The 24,148-nt window shown below is 36.4% G+C and overlaps 1 protein-coding gene across 2 annotated transcripts in view; it reads right to left on the reverse strand.

Moving 5' to 3' along the window:
- Positions 1-6,940: 6,940 nt before the first annotated feature.
- The window catches only part of ZFC3H1 (zinc finger C3H1-type containing), a 62,078-nt gene continuing 44,870 nt past the window's right edge, over positions 6,941-24,148 (reverse strand). For both annotated transcript variants that reach the window (XM_055118239.1, XM_004602674.2), the window contains exons 21-35: positions 23,800-23,983; positions 22,345-22,531; positions 19,940-20,128; positions 18,760-18,997; positions 17,939-18,044; positions 17,660-17,858; positions 17,065-17,159; positions 12,737-12,847; positions 12,374-12,478; positions 12,071-12,236; positions 10,791-10,891; positions 8,983-9,084; positions 8,278-8,317; positions 7,962-8,024; positions 6,941-7,830 (exon numbers count right to left, since the gene is read on the reverse strand). In XM_055118239.1, coding sequence (XP_054974214.1) covers positions 7,693-7,830; positions 7,962-8,024; positions 8,278-8,317; positions 8,983-9,084; positions 10,791-10,891; positions 12,071-12,236; positions 12,374-12,478; positions 12,737-12,847; positions 17,065-17,159; positions 17,660-17,858; positions 17,939-18,044; positions 18,760-18,997; positions 19,940-20,128; positions 22,345-22,531; positions 23,800-23,983 — 2,024 coding nt within the window. In that variant the 3' untranslated portion in view covers positions 6,941-7,692. The remainder of the gene's footprint in view (positions 7,831-7,961; positions 8,025-8,277; positions 8,318-8,982; positions 9,085-10,790; positions 10,892-12,070; positions 12,237-12,373; positions 12,479-12,736; positions 12,848-17,064; positions 17,160-17,659; positions 17,859-17,938; positions 18,045-18,759; positions 18,998-19,939; positions 20,129-22,344; positions 22,532-23,799; positions 23,984-24,148) is intronic.

Below are 24,148 nucleotides of genomic sequence, written 5' to 3' on the forward strand. Positions count from 1 at the left end.
ATGAGATATAACAATGTTCACATAGATTCATTTTCTAGATTTATTGATTTTAACATTGCAACTTTGTTCTCTAAGCAATTCTAATCCTAGAATTCTATCACCAGTTGCCGTTTTATATTTTCGGAGCTTGGGACCACACATGGCATTGCCCAAGGCTTACTCCTGGTTCTGTACTCAAGATTCATTCCTGCAAGGTTCAGTCAGCCAACCATATAGAATGCTGAAGAGTGAACCCAGTTTGGCTTCGAGCAAGGGCAAGTGACCTAACTCACTGTACTCTCTAACCTCAGAACTGAAATTTTAGTGGCTCATCGTTAGTGTGTAAAACAAGCTATAGGTTTGACTCCAACCTCATCCTATTTATGATTTAGTGTGATGGCTGTGACAGAAATGGTTAGCTATCCCCATTTTGTACTCTTTCCTCCTTCCTTATGAATCTCTGCTGTCCACATAGTCACAGGAAATGAAGACGACTTCCCAATTTCCCTTGCAGTGACCAAGTGTCTATGTTCTGAGCAATGCGGGGAAAGCAGATTTAATACTCCGCTGTGGGAAGCACTCAGGAGAGGTTTGCCCATATTCTTCCTTCCTGCTACAGAGCATGAACAAAGTGGGGTAGAAAAGCCCCTTAGCAGGACCACACCCAGATTATGCTTGAGCAATCAGGGAAAGCCCTCCCCACTGCACAGGAATTAGGGTCCTGTTCAACCCTTTGTGTGAATTAGAAAAAGGGCCCTTCTGCCAGGTGCCCAGCCAATACTCAAGAAGGCTTGATAAATTAATAATGGGCTTAATTTCAGCCCTTAATCTTTTAGAGAAATCTCCACTTCGGTCTGTTTTGATTTTTCGGTTAAATTAACATAAAGCTCACAGACCAGGTACAGGAAGCCCCAGATTTTACTCTAGGTTAGGTCACGTTCTTCCCACATGGTGCTCTCTGCCCATGTCCCCCACAAACTCCATCACATAGCTTTTGTTATCGTTCTGATTTTTTTTTTTTTTTGGTTCCTGGGCCCCACCTGTTGCAACTGGGGAACCATATGACGTGTTGGGTACTGTATCCAGGTTGACCAAGGCAAGAACCTTACTTTGCTGTATTCTCTCTGCCCACCCCCTGCCTCCTCTGCCCCTTTTGATCATTTGAGACAAGGATTTCTACCTTGTCCCTAATTTAGTAAGTTAGCCTAATTACAGTAAAAAGTAAAATCAATTCCCATCTCTTTAAGTAAACTCCTGAAGAGCTGTCTTCCAGCTTGGTATCACACAAACTTTATGCAGGTCCTCTTGCCTAGCTAGGTCATTCTATTCAGTCTGGGAGCGGGGCGGGGAGTAAGCTCCAACTGCCTGTCTGTACTGCTGTGCTCTCCCATAATCTCAGCAAATGTTGAAAATAGCTTGGATTACTAGTTCATCTCTGCACTCAAATAAGATCGAATGCTTTGAGTCCCATAAATAAAAGAAAACTGAGTCCTGAATTAAAGTCTTTATCCTGTTACACCACAAGAACTCTGCTAACAAGATAAAAAGCATCAAAATAGAAAATAGAAGCTGAGCAGACCAGACTTTTGATAGTAATTTCTTTTGACTTAACCCAAACACCATCAACTAATGGGTATTTTTACCCTTTTTGGCAGCAACACTAGGAATGAGTCACTTATTTTTTTTGTTTTTGTTTTTTTACAGAAATGAAGAACTTGACTTTTATTATTTTCTAACAATTCCCTTTGCCATTCTTTTACGTTTGTTGGAACAAGTAATATGAAATAAATTTATTATATGCCTGCAAAAGGGGTAGGCTTGAGTGAGGGAGGGAACCTGGGGACATTGGTGGACAGAAATGGGAATAATCTAGGAGGTAAATAGAATGAGATTATTTTTTTTTAATTTTTTATTAGAGAATCACTGTTATGTATAGTTACAAACTTATGAACTTTTGTGTTTGCATTTGAGTCACTTAATTTAAATGATAGTATGCTACAATGAATTTCTCAAAGTACGGACTCATTTTAGTAATAATAGGACCATAAGTTCCAATTCATGATTCGGTTAAAAAATTTTTAAATAAAACTAGTTTCAAGCATCCCTTCTCTCAAAATTTTAGAAAATGATCCCAAACTCAAGAAATTACTCATTTTTAAGAGACAATTTATTCCCTCTCAACAACTCTGACAGGGAGGAATGAACTGGGCTCAATGTTAGTGACTGGGCTAAATCTAACTTCCAGATCTTTTAGATAAATGTGCTTTTCTCATTACTCACATAGGTTCACACTCCTCTATTTCCTGAAACTATTTCTTTGTAGCTCTTTTCAACAAGCATGAAGTGCCAAATCTATCTGCAAGGCAGTCTCATAATCTTGAGGCTATAATGTGCCGAGTGTTTGTTTTAGCTTTGGCAGCAGATGTCCTGATTATCTCTATTAATGCAAATAGCTCACCAGTCCTCTAATTACTCTTCCTAATTGGTTCAGCTCCCCTAGGCTATCATTGCCTATCACTGTTTCATAAAAGTTACATCATTAGGTAGGAACATTTTCAAGATTTAATTTGCTTGATCAACCAAGCAGTATCATAAACCCACCTCTGATTTTGGCAGAGTCGATAATCAATCTTGAAGCTTTTAAATTATCAAGTGAAGGGCAAATGCAATATATTCTCTTCCAGAACAGCTGTGCAAATAGTTTTCATGTTTGGGTTTAGGCTTTTACTTAATTTCTAGATGCCCCTTGAAGAGTTCTGTTCATTTATATTTTGGGTGATCTCCAAAATGTATTAAAATCTTCGATAAAAGCATTCAATTATTCTATATTTGTGGCACAACTGACATTTTCTCAACATTCTATTTATATGTGTAGTAATTTACATAGTAAATTGTGTCTTTAAAAGAAATAAGACCCACCAACACTCATGACAAACTATTCCAGGAATTGATCAGAGATATCGATCTCAAGTTCGTACACCAAAGGGACCGCAAGAGAAAGGCTCTGTGGGTGGTGGTGGACTGGGGATGGAGGGCAAGGCAAATGTCCTTCGATGGTTCTCTACTGGCCTCCAAGTGAAGAACACCTTGCAAAAAAAAAGGGGGGGGGACTTTTCTTATGTAAATTCAGCTAGGAAATCTGGCTGGAAAACTTATGGCAGCTTTGAAAGATATAGAGCCAACTGGCAAAGTATGGAGGAAAAAAAAGGTGCAATTGAAGAAATGTTCCATAGACACATGGCTTTTATAGTTCTTATTCCAAAATGTTCTATATTTACTACTTATTTGCACCAAGGGGCAACAAAAAATTCACAGGCATAATACCCAAATCCAAAAGGTCATAAAGTTCTATTTGTTTCTTTATCCCTCGCTCTGTTCACACACACGTATGAAAGCTGAATTAAGGAAATTATGACTTATCTGTGGATACACGATGGCTCTAAGCGAGACTATTGAACCTGTTCTGTATTACAGCCACATGTTCCTCTTTTTCAGCAACCTTGAAAAACAAATATTTGAACTACAATCTTCAATCAAGTCCCTCCACATTTGTTGTCAGTCTTAATCACCTTTTGCTTGTCTGCTTAGGGCCTTTAGCTCTTAGAAGTTGCACCTGGAGATTCTTGCTTACTTTATGATGCAGGTTTATATGCTCTTTAATTGAAAGCAAACCGCCTTAGATAATCCAGTGACAACTGTGTTACAAGGTCCACTTTCCGTTAAAAGGCAAATAGAAATATTAGGTTGTTCTTTAAAATGAAGAAAAACATAAAAATACACTGAAATCGGCCATATCATTTTCTTTACCAGAAAGGCCCCCACAGGTTTAAAAAAGCCTCTTTTGTACATCTTCCCCATCTGGAGAGAAGGCATGGGCATAAAAGACTGCAGTCTCCATGACTTGTCTTTTTTCCAGTGTGTGACAATTCTCTGCCCAAAGGAAGAATCAGTGATGTAATGTTAAATATTATAGTGTAGTACCTATAATACATTAAACAACTTTAACCAAGTTTTAACATCCTAATTACTACATGTATTTAAAAATAATCAAAACTGAGAGATATGATCCGGAGCTGCGGCGCGAGAAATGGACCCTCTGCTCCTAAAGACTTTGATCAAGAGGTCTTCTAACCCATTTTGGCACTCAGAGCGGCTTCTTGCAGCTATGCATCTAGACTGTGAACTGAGCTACAACCTTGTGCCGCCCGGGGAGGGATTTTCCCTCTCTGCCCTGTTTTTCTGAATGAAAAATGGCAGCGGCGGCAACATCCACGCGGCCAAAGCCACCCTCTAAGACCCCCCAACCCAGAGGTAGGACTTTATAGTGACGTAGCCTGTAGGTGGTCCTGGGAGAGGGGGCATTACCGGCACGCCTTCCGCCCAGATATGATCCAGAGCTGTGGCGGGAGAAACGGACCCTCTGCTCCTAAAGACTTTGATCGAGAGGTCTTCTAACCCATTTTGGCACCCAGAGTGGCTTCTTGCAGCTATGCATCTAGACTGTGAACTGAGCTAAAATATCAGAAACCCAAAACCACGCAGCCGCGACGCTCAGAATCTTCACTGTCAGCAAGGAAAAGAAATTATTAAATGATACCTTTTCAGCAGGCCTGATAATTGGGGAAAAATTCCAAACAATAATTGTGAGTTCTCTATTGAAATATTGAATATATTCAAAGTATAGAGAGAATAAAGTGAAGATCATTAGCTACTTAGTTGAGGAGTGGGTGGTGAGAGGGGTATACTGGGGTTCTTGGTGGTGGAACCTGTGCACTGGTGAAGAGATGGGGTTTAATCAGTATATGACTGAGACTTAAAAAAAAGAAAAATAAAAAAAAATAAAAGTAATCAAAACAATAGATTCAGGATGAATGACCGAAACATAGGCAGAAGTTTCTGTATTTTCGTGGAGACTAATACAATTTTAAAGTGACATAAAGAGTAGCATAGAGCAGGAGTGACAGTACAGTGGGTAAGGCCTTGCATGGGGCAACTTGGGTTCTACCTCCAGGTCCCCTGAGCCCGCCGGGAGTGATCCCTGAGCACAAGAGTCAGGTATAAGCCAACCATTGCCAGTTGTGGCAAAGTTATTATAATGAGTGGCTTAAGAAAGTGTCTTTAATACAATTTCTGTAAGATAGCTTCATGATTTTAAGTAGCAATATCACAACTATGTTTTTACATAGAAAGAGCTGTTGGGGCTTCTGCCTACATTATCATGTGAAGAGCACAGTGTGTGTAGCTGGATCTTGGAGCTGCATGTCCAGTTCCAAGCCATTTCTGCATTCAGCATATACATCATACATGGTTGTCTCTTCCTAAAATGAGGTATTAGTTCCCATGGATGGAGTCTATCAGTACCATAAATATACGAAAGCCTGAATCTCAGCATGGTCTCCAAAATTCACTAAGACTTCTCAGCTCTTATGATAGGATTACCCTGGTGGAGGGAAAAAGGAACAAGAAAGGCAGACTGAAAATATCTAAGTACCTATAAATGATTTTTAGATAAAAGCTTTCCAGATTATATGTATATGGTGAAGGGAGATCCTCTAGACCCAATTTTCTTTTGGTTTTAAAACTCATTGGACGTTTTTTGGCTTAAAGACACGAGTTCCATTCTTGAATCAACCTCATATACTCTGAAACACATACTTCACAGCAGGCACAATGAAGGGCTTCAGATCCTAAATTAGCTTTGGGTGTTAGCGTGGGTATCTCTCAGCAGTATTGGGGACCGCGACAAGGCTATACCCGACAGTGTTTGGTAGGCATGCAACGCCAGAGCTGAAGCAGGGCCTGCCTCGGGCAGGCATGGACTCCAGCTCTTTGACATATTTCCCCAGCCCACAAAACTAAGGATTTTACAAATATACAAGTGACCAATTTGTCTGATGTCCACTCAAATGTCTACTGCTCTGCCTCTAATAGCTGAACTACATTTTAACTGTAAGAACAGGTTTCTGGCAGTCTGTGTGACATTAAAAAGTTTCCTAGTAGATGAAAAACTTGTGTAGGCTGAGAAGAAAAAAAAAAGCCCACAAACAAGTCTTTATATTTGATTATACAGAAATTCAACATTAAGACAGTATACTGGGCCTGGAGTGATAGCACAGAGGAAGGCTGACCCGGGCTTGATTCCCAGCATCCCATATGGTCTCCCGAGCACCGCCAGGAGTAATTCCTGAGTGCATGAGCCAGGAGTAACCCCCGTGCATTGCCAGGTGTGATGCATAAATACATAAATACATAAATAAATAAATAAATAAAAATTTAAAAAATAAAGACAGTATACTACTAGGTATACTTTGAAATCATTCAAAGATAACACCTGTGTCTTTAAAGTGAGAAATTTAAAGGAGTTCATCAAACCAATCTGTTCACTGTCCTTAAAATAAAACAGGTTTTGGGGTTGGAGCAATAGTACAGTGAGTAGGGCATTTGCTTTGCTCAAAGACTGACTCGGGTTCTATTCCCGGTATCCCATGTGGTTCACCGAGCACTGCCAGGAATAGTTCCTGAGTTCAAAGCCAGGAGTAATCCCTGTGCATCATCGGGTGTGACCCAAAAAAAGGAAAAAAAGATTTTAATAAATAAATAAAATTAAAAAATAAAACAGGTTTCATCTTATGAAGGAGAAAGTCACTGGAATTTGAGGTGGGGTATTTGGGCCATATCCGGCGGTTCTTGGGGTTACCCCTGATTCTCTGCTTGGGGGTTACTACTTGTAATATTTTGGGGGGGCTCTGTACTTGGAACATTTTCATGGGAAAGACATTCATGGTAAGAATATAATGATAGTATGAATACATGTATCTCCTACTTAAACCCTTCCCCACCAGTGTAAAAGTGAATAAACACAGCAACATTTTTAAAAAAAGTTAACTTATATTAAAAATACTGTTTATAAACAATTTTAATACCATAAAGTATTTCAATACAAAGCAGTTCAAATATTAACTGTTCTTTAAACTGTTAAACTTTATTATAAATTAAAATTTCTTTACAAAAAAATTGCACATAATATTTGACCACTCTTAGGTTCTGATGCACTGGCATTTGCAATAGTTTCTTTAATCTTCAAGTTAAACAGTCTCAGCAAGGAGTCCAGAACGTAGAAAGGGCAATAAACAACCCTGTTAGAGCATTCAAGTGCAACTAGCAGACTTGTGGCCATGGCAGTTACACTTTCCTTAAGATGGACTGCTTAAGTTTTAAATCCTGAAATGAAGAATCTCAAAAGATTTAAAAAGGTAGAACTAAAAGGGACTGCCTGCTTTTTTACTGTAAACACGGCCCTGGAAAATAAATCCCAAACGAGAATCTCTCAGGCATCAGAGAGTGTCAAGTGAGTCAGGAATAGCACAACGTAAGGGAAAGGGGAGAGGGGAGGGAGTAAAAAATAAAAACAAAACAAAGTAAAATTAAAATAAAAGTCAGTCACTTTGAGGAACTATACTTACGTACATGATGTTATGAGAATCTGGCAGGGCCTAGAAGCAGGCCAAACAGGAAGTTCATTTATCCAACCGAAGAAGGTCATGTTCATTTGCTTCCGGTTTTGAGGATAGAATATTGTAGGGGACTTGATATGATCAGTAATGCTTGTCTGCCTTACACAGACCTTAGCCAGGGATCAGCCTAATCTTGAAGGATCATTCAAATAATTTTGGCAATTATTTTAAAGGACTTAGGACTGACTGCACCCAGTGTTCAGTGATTCTTGCTTTCTGTTTTGTAACTGTTTAAATTTAAGAGCTCATTTAGGCTGACTCCAATCTCTTGGCACTTGGAAACTAGTTTTCTCAGGTTATCAGTTTTACCTCCTTCTGATGCTTCAAACAAGAGATGCTGCAAAAGACAGGGAAGCATAGAAGTAAGACTTGGCTAGATTTTGAGCATTACCACATCAATGGATATGGCACATGCAGAAAATTTTTACGAAAACTTCAAGATAAAAATAAAAGATAAAAAAGCATTACATCTTTCCACAGTGATGCACAAAGAGGTAACTTCTGTAAGGCTCTCTGATATAAACGGTGGACCTACAAGATAGATATACACACAATTCCATCAGGAAATATAAAAAAAACTTCATAATCCTAAAGACTCCTAATTCACAATACAGTAACATAAAAAAGTCAAAACGGTTACTTTCAGTTTTGGAGTTTCCAAATAGTTTAGTATTCTTATGATGTTAATTTCCTTGCTTTAATCCTTTTAAATTGAGAAGCTGACATAAGAAAAAGAATTGCTTTTTAAAAATGAACACTCATCTGATATTCAATCATGGCTTACCTCTCTTTGCCCCTTTAGAACAATCTCAGCAGCAATGGCTCTAAGAAAAAAAAAAGAGGAATATAGAAAAGGGAAAAGAAAAATTTATGTATCTCTGAACAAAAATAAGGTACTACCACTGGCAGAATACTGACTGTGGGAATCTGAGTACAAAACTTCCTGAAAGTAACAGGCTAAACTTCCAAGGAGGATAACCTATAGTGAAAAGAAAAATTCAACAATTTTTATCAACTTTACAAGAATAAAGTAGACCAGTGTTTTGAACATAAATAACGTTCAGAAAAAATATTCTTAAATACTAGTTTAAAAACAAAAAAATAAAAAACCTGACACTAGCAGAAGAAATAGGAGTATAGCAGGGGGAATGCCCCATATCTAAAAAATATACATGAACAGACTTATCCGTTTTGTAACAAGTACTATATCTAAATAGTCTCCTTCAACACTTGATCTTAGCCAAAAGGCCGAGAAGCAGTATTATAGTCTCCTTCAAAGACTGTTAAAACTATTTTGCTTCTAGTGTGTATTATTAAAGAATACTCCCTCACTCTTTTTATAAACTTCAGCAGGTGCCAAAAACAAATCTAAATTAGAGTAGAGATCTGTCCAGGGGGGTGAAAATGTCATTTCAGATTTACCTGTCTGGAGCAAACCTTATATATAAAAGCAATAGCTATAAAAACAGGTACATGATTGTTGCATTACATTTTCCAGGTGGCCAGGCATGTTGGAATATTATATGTAAACATCTTGGCTTGGAGTTTCAGAATCTGAACATTGCTTTCTTCCCATTCATGTTGAAGTAGCCTGTAAAATATATTCAGGAAAATGAACAAAGTACTACAAGTATAAAGGACACTAAGTGTCCTCTATCAGCAGACAGATGAGTCATTAATTTCTGGTCAGATTCCATGAAGGTTATTCAACAAGTATTTGTAGAAAGCCTCTTACAAAAAACGCCCTAGGATAGGAATGTGCAAAGCTCCAAGAAGTTGAGTCAAGGCCCATGCTCTCTTTGAAAAAATTAAAATAAGGCGCATTTATTCCAACATGATTCCAAAGCATCCTCTCCAAACCACACTCCACACATAACCCTCCCTCAAAGTTTCAAAATTAACTGTATGATATATTAAGACCATTTCCTGGTATCTTTCTTTTTAAAACACAAGAAATACTTAAGAGTAAGTGTACCTGAGCTAAAATGTGAGTACAGTGGCTAATTTATAAGTTCTCTACTCTCCTGAAAAAAAGGACAAGGATGACCACATGGAAGAAACAATACAGAAACAGCTTTACCAACAAAGCCAACAATTTGACATTTTGAAATTCAAGTTATACTAATAGAAACTATTAAAATAATGTACTTTATCATAGATAATATCTTATATTACAAATTTCTATACCTAGTTTTTGTAAATCAGCATGCTTATTGATCCTTATTACAAAACACTGACAATATTTTTGTCACAAATGAGTATTTTTCAGTCTGGTATACCATTTTCTCACATACATGATAAATGGAATATAATTACTTTAAAATGCAAGAAATATTTGATAAATATTTTAAGAACCTTTGTGTCTGAATATTTTTAAATTTCTTGGATTATAAGGTTCTTAAATGCAGTGAATCTAATGCAGTGAATCTAATGCAGTGAAAATGACTATGCACCTACAAGCCAAAGTGTTAGCTTGATGGTGCCTTTCTGTCTTTAAAAAAAAGCACAAGTCCTGAGAGTGAAGATGGGTCTACTGTATCAGAGATACCACATGTATCTTACAAATTTCCTTTAGAAATTTTAGAAACATTTTGAAATTTCCTTAAACTGAATGCATGAAATCCTCAGATGAATGTTTCTCAAATAAGGGCTCAAGCTTAGAAATCAGAATTGTTTTTTTCTTTGAAGGGCTGGAACCAACCATATCTGGAAGAGCTAGAAATGGGGGTAGTGCCACTCCTGGCTCTGCCTCAGGGGACAGTGTGGTGATAGGGACCAAAGTAGGCCATGATGAGGCAAGCACCTGCTTTCCTATATTTCTCTGGCCGAAATCTGCACTTTAAATTAACATCCCCAGAGATTCTAACATGTTATTTGAGAATAACTGATCTCTATGAAAACAAGTTCTAGTGAACAAAATATGTATAGCTGCCTGCAATCTCTTTAATACCTTAAACCCCAAAACACTTATTTGACATGTGAAACATTCCCATCATTCATAATGCCTGTACTCAGGTCTGTCTTTAGGCAACATAGATGAACTTGACTTAAATTATGTGCCCCTTCGTAAGCTGCAGTTCTCTGAATTTTATATTGTTTTTATATAAAAACAACATACTATTCACTAACTCAGATATTAATAATATGTCCCTAAATACCACTAGGCATGACCCAGAAAAAAACATAAATGAGAAAATATGAAAGGAACACATCAAGTTTTCAAGGACTTTACATGAAGAGACTATACACTATATTCAATTATATTAAGGAACTCAAAAGAATTTTATATTTTCTTACCTCAGTGCAAGTCCAGAATTAGTTGGCATAATTGAGCAAAACCGTTCCAAGGTTTTGGAATGCTGAGTCTTTGGAACACAGCTCAAATAAAAGAAAATAACCTGTAAAGGTTGAGGGGGAGGGGAAAATGAATGCAACCCAAAATGTGAAATACAATTATTACCTTATGTGTTTTACTGATAAAGTCTAAAAGGTCTTAAGACACGGATGCATAAATTAGAATTCATAATGCAGTAAGATTCCTACCAGTAATTATACTAGGGGCTTTCCAAATATGAATTAGGAAACAGTCTACTGATGAGAGCCATGGACTGAGATCCCTGGCAAGAAGCCAGGAGTCCAGGTTTTCATTCCTGAGTCTACTTTTTCTTGCTGTATAGCTGGGCAAGTCATAGGGCTAATAATACCTGCTACATCTTGCTCATGGTATGCCCGTGTGTAAATGACTTAATGTTCATAAAGTGGTTTGAGATCCTGGGATAAAGAATGGCATAGAAGTATAAAGCATAGTAATTGGTTAATCTGGTTAGCAACAAAACCATCCCACCCAAAACCAAAAAAGCCCATGTTTTAGTTTGCACTGAAGTAGTGGCTTTAAAGGATCTTTGAGCATAAACAAAAAAAGTTCTGTTTCACTGCTAATATCATCAAATTTCATGCTTAAAATTCTAAACAGTGCCTAATTTCATGCTCATTTTTTAATGCCCTATGTCTAGTTAGCTTCACTTGCTTTAAAGAGTAGCTATACGGTATAAGCCCATCCTTTTTTTGCTTTTCGGGTTACACTAGGTGATGCTCAGAGGTTATGCTTGGTTCTGCACTCAAGAATCACTCCCGGTGGTGCTCAGAGACCAAATGGAAAGTCAGAGACTGAACATAGAAAACGCCCTTCTCACACTGTACTATTGCTGCGGCCCCTACGCCCACACTTCTTACGTTTTCATGTTATAGAATTTTTCTGAGTAAAACCTCCAGCTACTCAAGCAAAACACTAGATTACTGCAATGGAATCCTTTTGATGTTTCTTCTTTTCTATGTATTGAATCTTAACATCTCTTCTATTATGCTCCAATGATATATCCCCCCCTCCCAAAATAACAATCAATATGCACACCTTAACTGACCCTTAAAAATCTCTGTTCCTGGATTTTAAAGAGATAAGTAGGGGAAAATGATCAAAACAAACAGCAGCTGCTTGAAGGGTCCTTGGGATAGCTCTCCTTTTTAAGTTCTCTTAACATTATATAAACATTCAAAGGGGAAAAGTTTCAAATTCTTACCCTATTATGAAATTCATAGTTGGACCAGTAATCGGCACTGCTAAAAGGAATGGGGTATCGTACAGGGACTGTAACCAAACATCTATTTACTAAATCGGTAAAAAATTTGAATTCTTGGACTTTGTTTCTGGATCCAGCAGCTCTATTATTGGCAAACACAAGGTAACTGCCGAAAGGAAAAAAAAAAAAATGGAGTAATTCTGAATCACTAGTTTTCTTACCAAGAAAGCTGATCAACCCCCTACCCACCACATCTCCTTTATTCCAAATCCCATTCTTACTGAAAATAAGAACTGAACTTACTCCATCCAAATCTTCTGTACTATATCAGATCTCATAGTGACCCCTAATGCTGCCTCATATGACTCCACGGTCTCTTTAATACTTGACTGAAGAGGATGACAAAGGCTGATTTAAAAAAAGAAGAAAAATGATATGTCAACAGCTCAATTTTATTAACGAAAAAACAGTGAATTTAAGCACTATAAATATTATAATAAAATCATTTTTAAAATTTTGAGTTTGGCTAAAACTCAGCATCTCTTCAATTTTAATTTTGCTTCACTGATTTTAACATCAAGTTAGTTTCAACACATTGTAATTCAATAAAATAACAAAAGGTAGCCTAGTGGGAAGGATTTCTATCCACAGTAGATAATATCTCACCAGTAAATCAGCCACAAATAAGGAACTTGATGGTTAAACATCTCATCATCAAAGTTCTCTTTGCATAAATGGGCAGGAATGTCAAGTGGTCCTGGGATATTTAAGAGATACCTGAAAAATATGTTTGAAATTATATCTAGTACACATGAATTATTAATATTGACTTTAAAATTGTTTCCACTTAAATTTTCTTAGAATACAACATAAAAAAAGCAATTTCTTTTATTTTTTTGCTTTTTGGGTCACACCTGGTGATGCACAGGGGTTACTCTTGGCTCTGCATACTCAGGAACCACTCCTGGCGGTCCTCAGGGGACCATATGGGATGCTGGGAATAGAACCCAGGTCAGCTGCGTGCAAGGCAAACGCCTTACCCGCTGTGCTATCGCTCCAGCCCTGAGACTTTATTTCTATGTAGAGATCATAACCACTCTGGTTTTATCTTTAATTTCACATTTATTCTCAATTTTATTATTTTATAACTTCCCTTCTAAATGAAATTTTTACTCAATCCCCCAAATTTAACTAGATAATTATAATTAAATTATTTTAATTAACTAAACCTAATGAAATATTAACTAAGTCAACTAAATAACTAAAAAAAACTAATAAAAAATCAACTAAATCACCATAATCAACTAAACCTAATAAAAAGTAGACAATGAAACATGTATCAAATTTACCCATAAAATCTTTACTACCTTACCCCCCAGAAAGTCCAAAAATTACATATTTTCTACAACTTCTCAAACACACACATTCTTATCTCTAAGCTAAATTTTATATTCAACACACAAAGTACAATCTGTAACATATTGGTCATATGTGATAGATATATAACAAAGTGGGGTCTGTGGAGCTGGGGCTGGGCCTTAAGTCTACCAGATGCCTTCACATACCACATGCCCATCCCTCGGGCACTGTCAGGCATATCTTTGGTGGCCACTGGGAGAACCTTCTGAGAGAACCATGATTGAATAAGACTGGAAAATACTGCAAATTATAGTCCCCTCTGGAAAGTAGCAATACATATTAGGTATTAAAGGTTCTAAGAAGTTTAACCTTTGCCAAGATTGGTAAAGATACCCATTTGAATTTAACTAATTTAGTTCCTACCCAATATTTTCAAACTTGTATAATATTTACCAACATCTTTGAGAATAAAACTTCAAATACACTGACCTCAATAATGACAAGAGACAGAATGACTGCTTACCTTAACTTTTAAAAAACAAACAAAAGACACTGACAGTAAGTTTTAATGATCAGAGTGGCTGTAAGAAGACGGGGGATGAAGGGATGGGTGTTTGAGCATTGTATAACTGAGACTTTAACCTGAAAGCTTTGTAACTTTCCACATGGTAAATCAATAAAAGAATTAAAAAAAAAAAAAGACGGGGGAAGGGAAATCAGAAGAAAAGGAGGGAGAAATGAGATTTCTAGAAGTCAGATAATTAATTATACTGCTATATCAAGAGAAACCGTTGGGGCTGAAGAGAATACAACACGGAAGGTGCTGCCTTGAACATGGCTGACCCGAACTCAATCCTTGGCACCCCGTATATTCCCCTGGGCTGTCCAGAGTGATTACTGAGTAGAGGCCAGGAGGAACCCTGTTTCACTGTAGGTTGTGGCCCAACCCCCCTACCCAAGAAAAAAAAACCTTAAAAAAAAAAAAAGTTAAATCCATGAACTTCTGATTTTAGTTTGTGCAACTAAAAAATGAGGTAAGTCAGAAGAAGGATGACTTCAAATCTAATCCTAACTTCAGTAAATAAAATCCCAAAGCTAATGATTATCAATCTTCAGATTGACTAAAACACATAAAAATGATTTCATGTATTTATCTTTATACTAGTCACATAAAAATGAGAATTCAACTCCAGATAAACATTATCAATTCTAAGCATCTTGCTTAGAATATTTCACCTATTAATCCTTTCTAATAATTAACTCAAAATCTATTTCTTTTTGTTTTGTGGCCACACCCAGCAGTGCTCAGGGCTTACTCTTAACTCTGTACTCACAGGACTACTCCAGGGAACGTTGGGGAGCTATGTGGGCTGTCAAGGAATCGAACTTGGTCTGTTGAGTGAAAGGCAAGCATCCGACCTGCTGTACTATTGCTCCAGCCTCTTAAAATAGATTTCTTAAATAAGGGCTTTAGTATGATTTAAATACACTAATCACATAATATTTCTAATTTTTGATGAATTTAGAATTGTAATCATTCTTATGAAAGTAATTTATTTTTTAAATTTTATTTAATAAATTATTAAATTAATTTATTAAGCAAGACAGTTTAATAAACAATTGACATTTATTCTGCTTCATAAAGTTGGCATCAGAACAATCTGAAGATCTTTTATTAGTTACAATGGGCAGATACTGGCAGCATTATCTTTTAAGCTAAGCCAATTAATAGTTCCATGCCCAAGGGAAGACCAGAACCAACAAGTATGTTTGGCTCTGCCTTGGACTCGTCCTCAGCTTGAGTTTGAGAAGCTAAAGCAATAAAATTAAGAAAGAATGGGGAAGCAAAGCAATTCCTTTTACAATGGCTTAAACTATTACTCTGCATTTAAAATTACTATAATTATTAGAAGATAACACAAGTCAACACAATGTAAGTTATCTTATTTTTCTGAGTGTCAAATCTAGGGATCAAATCCAGGGCAGTCTACCACTGAAGTGTATCCCTGACCCCCTATGTGGTTTTGTTGTTTTTACACAACACTGCTGTAATCAGGAGATGGAAGGAGGACGGAACACCAAAGCACCAAAGAAAAAAAATTTGCAAGCACATTAGAATTACACAAATAAAGCCATTAATTTTTTATCTTTACGTAACAGTATTTTCCCTGAGAAAAATATTTTAGGAGTCATTTTTAAATTTAGGCCTTCCTCTTCAAATGTTTTCCGAATATTAAGTAGTATCAAAGAGGCCAGAGTTATAGTACAGCAAGTACAGGTTTGCCTCACATGTACCCAACCTGGGTTCAATCCATATGGTCCCCCAGCACCACCAGGAGTAATTCCTGAGCATCACTGGGGGTGACCCAAAAAAGAAAAAGAAAAGAAAAACACAAACAACAGTATCAAGATAAAATACTATACTACCTTCTGATTCTTTTTACTTAAAATTTCAAACTATGCCCTTTATAAAGTTTATTGGAATACAGTCATGTTTATTCACATATTTATGGCAGGTTTTTGCCACAATAGTGTAAGTTGTGACAGATGATTTATTAACTTGAAATACTCTAATAGTAAGCCTGAAATATCTGACAGTAAATATCTGATTTCTACAGAGGAGAGCCAGGGAAAAACCCCCCAAAAATCATTATCCATAACCTGCTCTGGTAGCCTGTAATGCCGCTACAACTCACAACACAGCAAATGAAGGCAGCAACTCTAGGACTCTACGCAAGTTACTGACAAAGTGATGGCTGAAAAACGAACCCTCGAACATAGTATTTCCCAACCTTTTTCTGTTGTGCCATCCTTCAAGTGTTGCTTCCTTCCTATACCCCTCCCATTACTTATTAGCCCCTATTCTCATGCTGTGCACCCCTCCCATTTGTGGAATTTTCACCTGTGGACCCTGTGGATTATCTTGGGAACCCACAATGGGCCACATGAACCCATATTAAACAACACTGCACTTCACAGTTAGATGAGGCGCACTGCCCCAAGGCTCCCCCAAAATAAACACTAGTGTTTATCAAAGTGGGAGATACCCCCCTTGAGCGCACTGAAAGGACAGAGGGAGGAAGGCAAGCGTAGCCATGATCATAATGTGTGGGGGTGGGGCAGTGGGGAGAGAGGCCCAGGTGCTTTCAATACTCTCACTGTGTGTGTGTGTGGGGGGGGCGGGTTGGACTTGTTTTTCTGAAGAAGGGGTGGTAGGCCAGTAAGTATGGGAACTTCTAAAGCCTCTTACTCAACAAAAAAGTAAAAAGTATACTGTTTTACATCTACTCTAGACCATCATTTAAATCATCTAAAACTCAACTCACTCTTTAATAAAAGCACTTAGATTGAGAATAATTCATCTCACAGTATAAAATGCTGAAATAAACAATATAGTAAAAGAAGCAGAATAAGTTACCACAGAGGAAGACACTCTTCCTGTAATACAGTAAGGAATATGTCACTTTACATCTTCATTTTTATTACGCTCCATTGCCCTCTTAACATTTCTGGAAAGAGGGTACTGAAGTATTTTTAAATTCTTTCTAAACGTAATCTACAAAAGTATGCGTACTCTTCCCATTAAACTATACTACAGCTGATTCCTTGACAAACCAAGAGTTCTACGAACTTACCGAAACAGATCCAAGTTACTATATTTCTCAAACCCAGGTTTAAAGAAGGATGCAATAAATTTCCGCAAAAATGGGAGAAGATTATCTCCTTGATTCTATTTTAAAAAAAGGGGAAGGGGGAGATACATTAGTGCTTTCAAAGGAGGTAAAGCTTTTTAAAAAATTCACTCATAAAGTTTCTTGAGCAGCTGAGGGTAGAGAAAACTTCTGCAATCTGATATTCAAATTAAACTCAACTAACCACTTAGCCACTTAATATCCAATGAACCACAGGCTGAAGTTTCATCCACCAATTACCTAGTAAGCTTCTATATTATATACTCAGCAGTGTGATAGATGTTGGAACGCCATATAGAACAAGATATTGTCTCTGCTCTCAAGTAGTACTTAGCATAGTAAATAAAGCAAATACTGACCCAATTCAAGGCAATGTAGGTAGTCTAATTGTAGAACTATGCACAGAGCATAACAGACTGGAAAGGGCAAAAGAACCATGAAAACTTACTGGAGCAGCTGACACCTAAAGTGTCTTAAAGGATGAATATAGAAACACAAAACACAAAAATTCCCTAAGAATGACTCCCTTTTATTTTACCTGTAAGATGAAGTATTTGCATGTATGATAAAAAACCTCTGCATTCTGAGGATTTTTTTCAAATGCAGCAAGCCACACTGCCCTGGCTTTATCAGGCTGATTTGTTTGCAAATATAAAGCAACAAGGGCTTCCAACAACTGGCAGTTCGTGGGACATGATTCCAATAAACATTTACAAAGCTCCACTGCAGCCTCATACCTTAACAAGGGGAAAAACAAATCTCAGTATGTGAGAAGACTTTTTAACACAAGGTTAACCATTTGGCAATTAACTTTTACCTCTCTAGGAGCTGGTGCAGAGCAATCATGTTTGTATACAGTGGAACACAGACCTCTATTCTTTCCTCGGTAGGAACACTCTCATCTGTGCAAGCTTTTACTGCATCTATTTAACAAATCACAAAGGGATGAATAAAACAAAGTATTACTCAAATAAGTTAAACTCCAGAGCATAAGAAAGATATCCCTTTACTCTGACCATTATCTTATGCTGATTGAACTTTATTAGCTATTCACACATATTTAGATAGCTCTAAACTCCTAAAATTAAATCCTATAAATCATACATCCTAGTATTTTCTGTGAGCACAGGCTATACACTGAAACAGTCATATGGCCTTTTATGTATTTAATAGTTATATCAAACATATTTTACCTTGAAGCAAAAAGATAGGAGATTTATAATTTATGAGTTCCTTAACTTACACTATTTGGAATACAGCAGCATAATCAAACTTAATAAGAAGATTATACTTACTTGAAAAGTTGTAATACTCTAAGTCTTCATCTTATTGTCTTAAAAAAAACTGATTCTGATTTAATCAACTCAGTTAATAAATGTAACCTGTAGTAATTATATACTTAGCAGATACCCTTTACCAAAAGCAGAACACAAATTACAGAATGATGAATAGTTCCCATCTTTCATAAACATCAATACTCATTTTTATCTAATTAAATCCTTCTCTTTCAAACTTACATATAAAACAGTGTGAAACTATAATTTGCAGTAAATAAAAATTTGTTCCCTGATTTGTGAAGAACTCCAAACAATCATAATTATTTGACATACTACATAATTCACAAATATTTATACTTACCTTCAAACAGTGCTAACAACATGTCAGGATTAGTTTTTACATCTTGAATTGCTTGCCATGGCATTACAAATGGTTCTGTGTTAACAATTCTTGAAGGATTGGCATTAGATGGATCATAAAATTTTGCAGGGAGAATGTTGAATTCAATTAAATGTATGTAGGCCAGCCATGCCAGACAACGATCACTTGTTTTAAGGTACTCGGCTACTATTCCATCATTAGCCAATTTCAATGCATTCTACGTTAAAAAAAAAAAATCCTAAGTATTTTGAATAATAATGCCCATTCTTAACAAGAATCAAATGTAAAGGCAGAAGCATTTAATGTTTTTATTTGAAATGGCTCTTTCAGTAACTGCAACAAAACTGAATCATCCTTCTAATTTAAAAAAAAAAAAGGTTCAATCCTGGGCTGGAGCGATAGCACAGTGGGTAGGGCGTTTGCCTTGCACGTGGCTGACCCAGGTTCGATTCCCAGCATCCCATATGGTCCCCTGAACACAGCCAGGAGTAGTTCCTGAGTGCAGAGCCACGAGTAACACTCCCGTGCCTCGCCAGGTGTGACCCAAAAAAGCAACAAGAACAACAAAAAAAGGTTCAATCTTATAAGATAAATAATTTTAACATAAAGATTAAGCTAGTTATATATTTTAAGTACCTTAACAGTTAAAATCCTGATAGTTAAAATAAAACTACATCGATATAGAAGATCTTCACTATGGGATACTTTTTTCTTTAAAGTTTGAATCTTGAGGATTAAACTGGCAGATAATATACATTATTTCAATTCAAACCTCATGAGCATTCCAACAATATCCCCAACTAAACAAATGAGAAAAGAATCATAAATTTACTCAACATCACAGGTGATTATTATATATGAAACAAGGATTCAGAACCTGTGCTCTTATCACTGAACAATGCTATTTTATTTTTTTTGGCTTTTTTCGGTCACACTCAGAGATGCACTGCACTCAGGAGTTACTCATGGTAGTGGGGGGAGGAAGAAGGGGGAACCATATGGGATGCTGGGGATCAAACCCAGGTTGGCAACGTACAAGGCAAACTCCCTACCCACTGTGCTATTGCTCCAGCCCCGAACAATGCTATTTATACATTTTGCTTTAGACCATTCACAAAATCACTATAAAATGTAATTAAATGTTACAGTAAATGTTTACCTGTAAAATTGCAAGTGCACTCTGGCATCTTCCGGTAAATATGTGCAGCTGAACTCTAAACAGAAGAGCCTCTAAAAGCTGAAAAGACAGAATATCTGATGCTTCCCGCTTGGCTGCTTTCATCAGAAATTCGACCATTCTCTCACATACGTAATCTTTTTCTTCAAAGGTGCTTTCTAGGTGTAGAAACTGCCCAAAAGGGTTCACATAATTAATCCTGCTTCATAAAAATAATTATAAAGCTACAGATCTTTTACTTTAAAGACTGTCCTATATTAAATCTTCAGTTTCTGTAAAAGAATAATTATAAAAATATATAAACTCATCTAGCTTCTCCTTCTGCGAGGAAGGGGGAGTTCAATTATCCTCAGAATTGCCACTGAAACAATAATTTCATCTCTTCCATCTTTCTTTAACAGATTAATGCCAGCAAGAGCACAATGCATCTCTGCAGGCTCACATGTTGGGACTAGGGATGTGGCACAGTGGCAAAGCACCTGCTTGCAGGTATGAGACCATGACTCTCTACCCCAGGACCCCGACATGCCCAGGCATGATGCCAGTGGCTCAACCATTTGTAATCCTTTGTGCCATAACAAAATTTAAGACATCCAGGGCACTATAGTCAAGTACATACAGCCTCTAGCAAGCAAGACAAGTAAATGGACAATATTTGCAATCAAAACAGAAAACACAAACAACAAAAAGAACTACAAAATTAGCTCAACAAGCTGGGCTATACGCATTATATGCAGGAGGCTCACGTTGAACTCTGTGCACTGCATGGTTCTCTGAGAACTAAGCCAGAAGTAGGCCCCAAACCACACACTCACACACCCACACACATCCTCCCTCAGACCCAACACACACACATATGGGAGGAAGTAAGATCAAAAACAAACTTAAAAAAAAAAACTCCACATATATGATTATATAAAATTTGTATTAGGCTAATGACTGTATTTATGAATACAGAAATACACAGCAATACAATTTTTAGAATCAAGAACTGAAAAGCCTTTGAAGATCAAAGTTAGAAAGTAAAGTGAAATTTATCAGTTACTCAGGTGGGGGTTGGGGGAGTGGGGGGGGAGGGATGGGAGGTATATTGGGGATTTTTTTGGTGGGCACTGGTGAAGGGATGGTTGTTTCACCATTGTATAATTGAGACTTAAACCTGAAAGCACTGTAATTTTCCACATGGTGATTCAATAAAAATAAACAAAATAAAATAAAGGTTGAACTAAAAAAAAAAGTTAAAGGAAAATATTGCATTTTTAAAATTCCAAACACATGAACTTTATGATGCTCCATTAGCTTCAACTATGCTGTATAGGCTCCAGGTGAAAAAATCATTAAAAATGATTAATTACTTAGCCAAAGTTTGAATATTTTCCCTATATATGAGAGACCCTGGGTGCAATCCCTAATACTCCAGGAGGGGTGAGCGGGGAGAATTCTCTAGCTATCTAGCTAAGTCTATGCTCAGGAGGTAGCTGGAAAGTTTAATAAGGGATATCATGTTTCTGGTTTTTAGGACCATTCCCAACAATGCTTGGGACTATGGGGTGCCAGGGATCAAACCTGGACCTCCAGCAGGCAAAGCATGTGATCTAACCCTTTGAGCTACATTATTCAAATAATGAAGTTATTAAAAATCTGTTCTGAATTTCAATGAGCAAATAAACAACAACAAACCAAACATGAACAGATGTATCTGAAAGCTTATCTAAATCTAATGGTTTCTGAGTTCTGGTAAAATTTCTTACTATTAATGATTATTTACTTTACAAGTCTGTTATTTTTAGTTTAAGCCTGGATAGGAAATATCCCACACTCAGGTTAACAAACCATCTGTTCCCCACAGAATTTTGTATCTTAACAAGTTTCTAAATTAGGATATTTCAACTTTGGGAGTGACCCAAATACTACTACTACTACTACTACTACTACTACTACTACTAATAATAATAATAATAAATTAACCCTGACCCAAAGAATATATTTTGAGATTACTAAACACCCTTTATTTGTGTGACTGTATGTGACTCTGTGCGTGAGTGTGCGTGTGCGTGTGTATTTGATGGGGGGTGCAGGAGTTTACTGGTGATCTCCTACTGAGTCATATCCCAAGTTACTAAACACTTTAAAGTTACTACAACTATATGCAGATAAATCATATGATTAAAACTGCAATGATGGAGGGAAGTGGGCAATCAGGTAGAGGGTAATTATTTTGGAATGTGGACACCTGAAGCCTCATCATGAACAGTAGTAAATCACAGTACTTCAAATAAATAAAATAAAACTCCCCTACTGATGAAAAAATAGTAATACATCAATATTTTCAATGATCTAAAGAATTAAGAACACACAGAGGGATATAGTAACTCTTTTCTACTCACCGTCCAAAAACTTTGATAATCAGGAGCATATTCAACAGCTGTTTCGCACATTTCCTGTACTTCCTCCTTGGTTCCTCTTTTCGAGAATAATCTGAGGTAATGACACCAAATTTCTGGATTGTCTTTGTTGTTTTCTAGAGCTCGAGCCAGAACATTTAAAGCAGAATCCAAGGATTCTGAACACAGCCTGTATGTTTAAAAGAAAAGCAGGAGCATCTTTTAAAAAATGCTTTAAAATATTTGTAAATAATCTCATTTTTCATTATTTAATGTCATTTACTGTTGAATCCTCTGAAGAAGTTTAAGTCACCTATAAATAAAGGATGATAGATTGAGATTTTTAATCATGTGTCTCCCCCCTGCCCCGAAACGATCCTTGATTCCCACAGACTCAATAATTTCTTTTTAAATAGATGTTCAATGAGCATTTATCAGATAAAAACACAGTGCTATAAAACTCTAGATTATAAAACAAAGGTTCAAATGTGCTTTATGTCCATAGCCAGCAATACCTTTTATGATTTATAGTGGTTCAGGAATTGGAAAAGTTTAACAACTCACTTTCAAGGCCGGCTATTGCCAGCACTAAATATCAAAGCATTCAATACAATAGTTCTTTTCAACAGTCAAGGGCTTGCTATCTCTTAGAGAAGATAATTGTCTCATGATTCTATTCATAAAATAATGTACAGTTCTTTTGGCTCTCACTCAGTAAATGAGTCAGAAGAGAAAACACTGTTATTTATTCCATTAACATGGAAATAACACACAAAGAAAGTTAAGTAATACCATACTAAAACATGTGAGGCATATACCATTTTGCACTGTCCCTTATTTTAATAAGGGATATCATGATTCATTCACAGTTTCTCATATAAAAACAAAAACATCCTGAATTATTTAATTGTTGTAACTTTAATAATAAAAATAAACAGCTGCTACTGATTTCTTACTTTCAAAAGGTAGGAACCAGGATATTCATATACAAAGGAGCTGCTTATTGTGATATAAATTACTGTTTATATTATTTGAATATGCAATATCACAGAAAACCTCAATTCATTAGGATTTAGTTCTTAGATGAATCTTCAAAATCAACATAAAATTTAAGCTGTTTTGTTACTTTAAGATACTTTTGAGATATTTACTTAACTTTTAAGAAATTATAATCCGAATGCCAACGTGAATTTATCATTTTTTACTAATCTTTGAAAGTCTACTGAAATGGAAAAAAAAAACTTTTAGCTAACTTATTACCCATATACTATGACATGAACGAAACTCAAGATCTAAAACTCTTTCTAATAGCTTTTAACAATAAAATTCTTCTCTTTGTAAAAAAAAAAAAAAAAACAAACACAAAGGCAAGGCTTCACTGATAATAAGAAAACCACAGGCAAAATGATATAATAACATTAATGAGCAACAGTTTACATAGGTTTGAAGTGGACGTACCCCTCATTCTGATTCAAATACTTGTATGCAAGCTTGAGCCACAGTTGTACGTGAGAAGGATTTTCAAGCACACTTGCTTCTAAATTAGCAATGTCATCCGTTTCATTTGTAAAATATCTGACATCATCTGGAGTGACAACAGTATCCAAAGCTGGTACATGTATTTGGTTCTCTGGCTGAAAGGCTATATGGGAAAGGTAGAATTAGCTTTATACTTTCTCTAAATTACATAAAGGCCCAATAAACAACTGACCTCATCTTTAAAAGAATCTTTAAATTCTAAGGGCATGAAGTAAAGTTCATAGTAGAGTAATCATATAATTTATTATTCAACCATGAATGACATTTC

Source organism: Sorex araneus, chromosome 10, assembly GCF_027595985.1.
Source record: "Sorex araneus isolate mSorAra2 chromosome 10, mSorAra2.pri, whole genome shotgun sequence".
In the NCBI taxonomy this organism is placed as follows: Eukaryota; Metazoa; Chordata; class Mammalia; order Eulipotyphla; family Soricidae; genus Sorex; species Sorex araneus.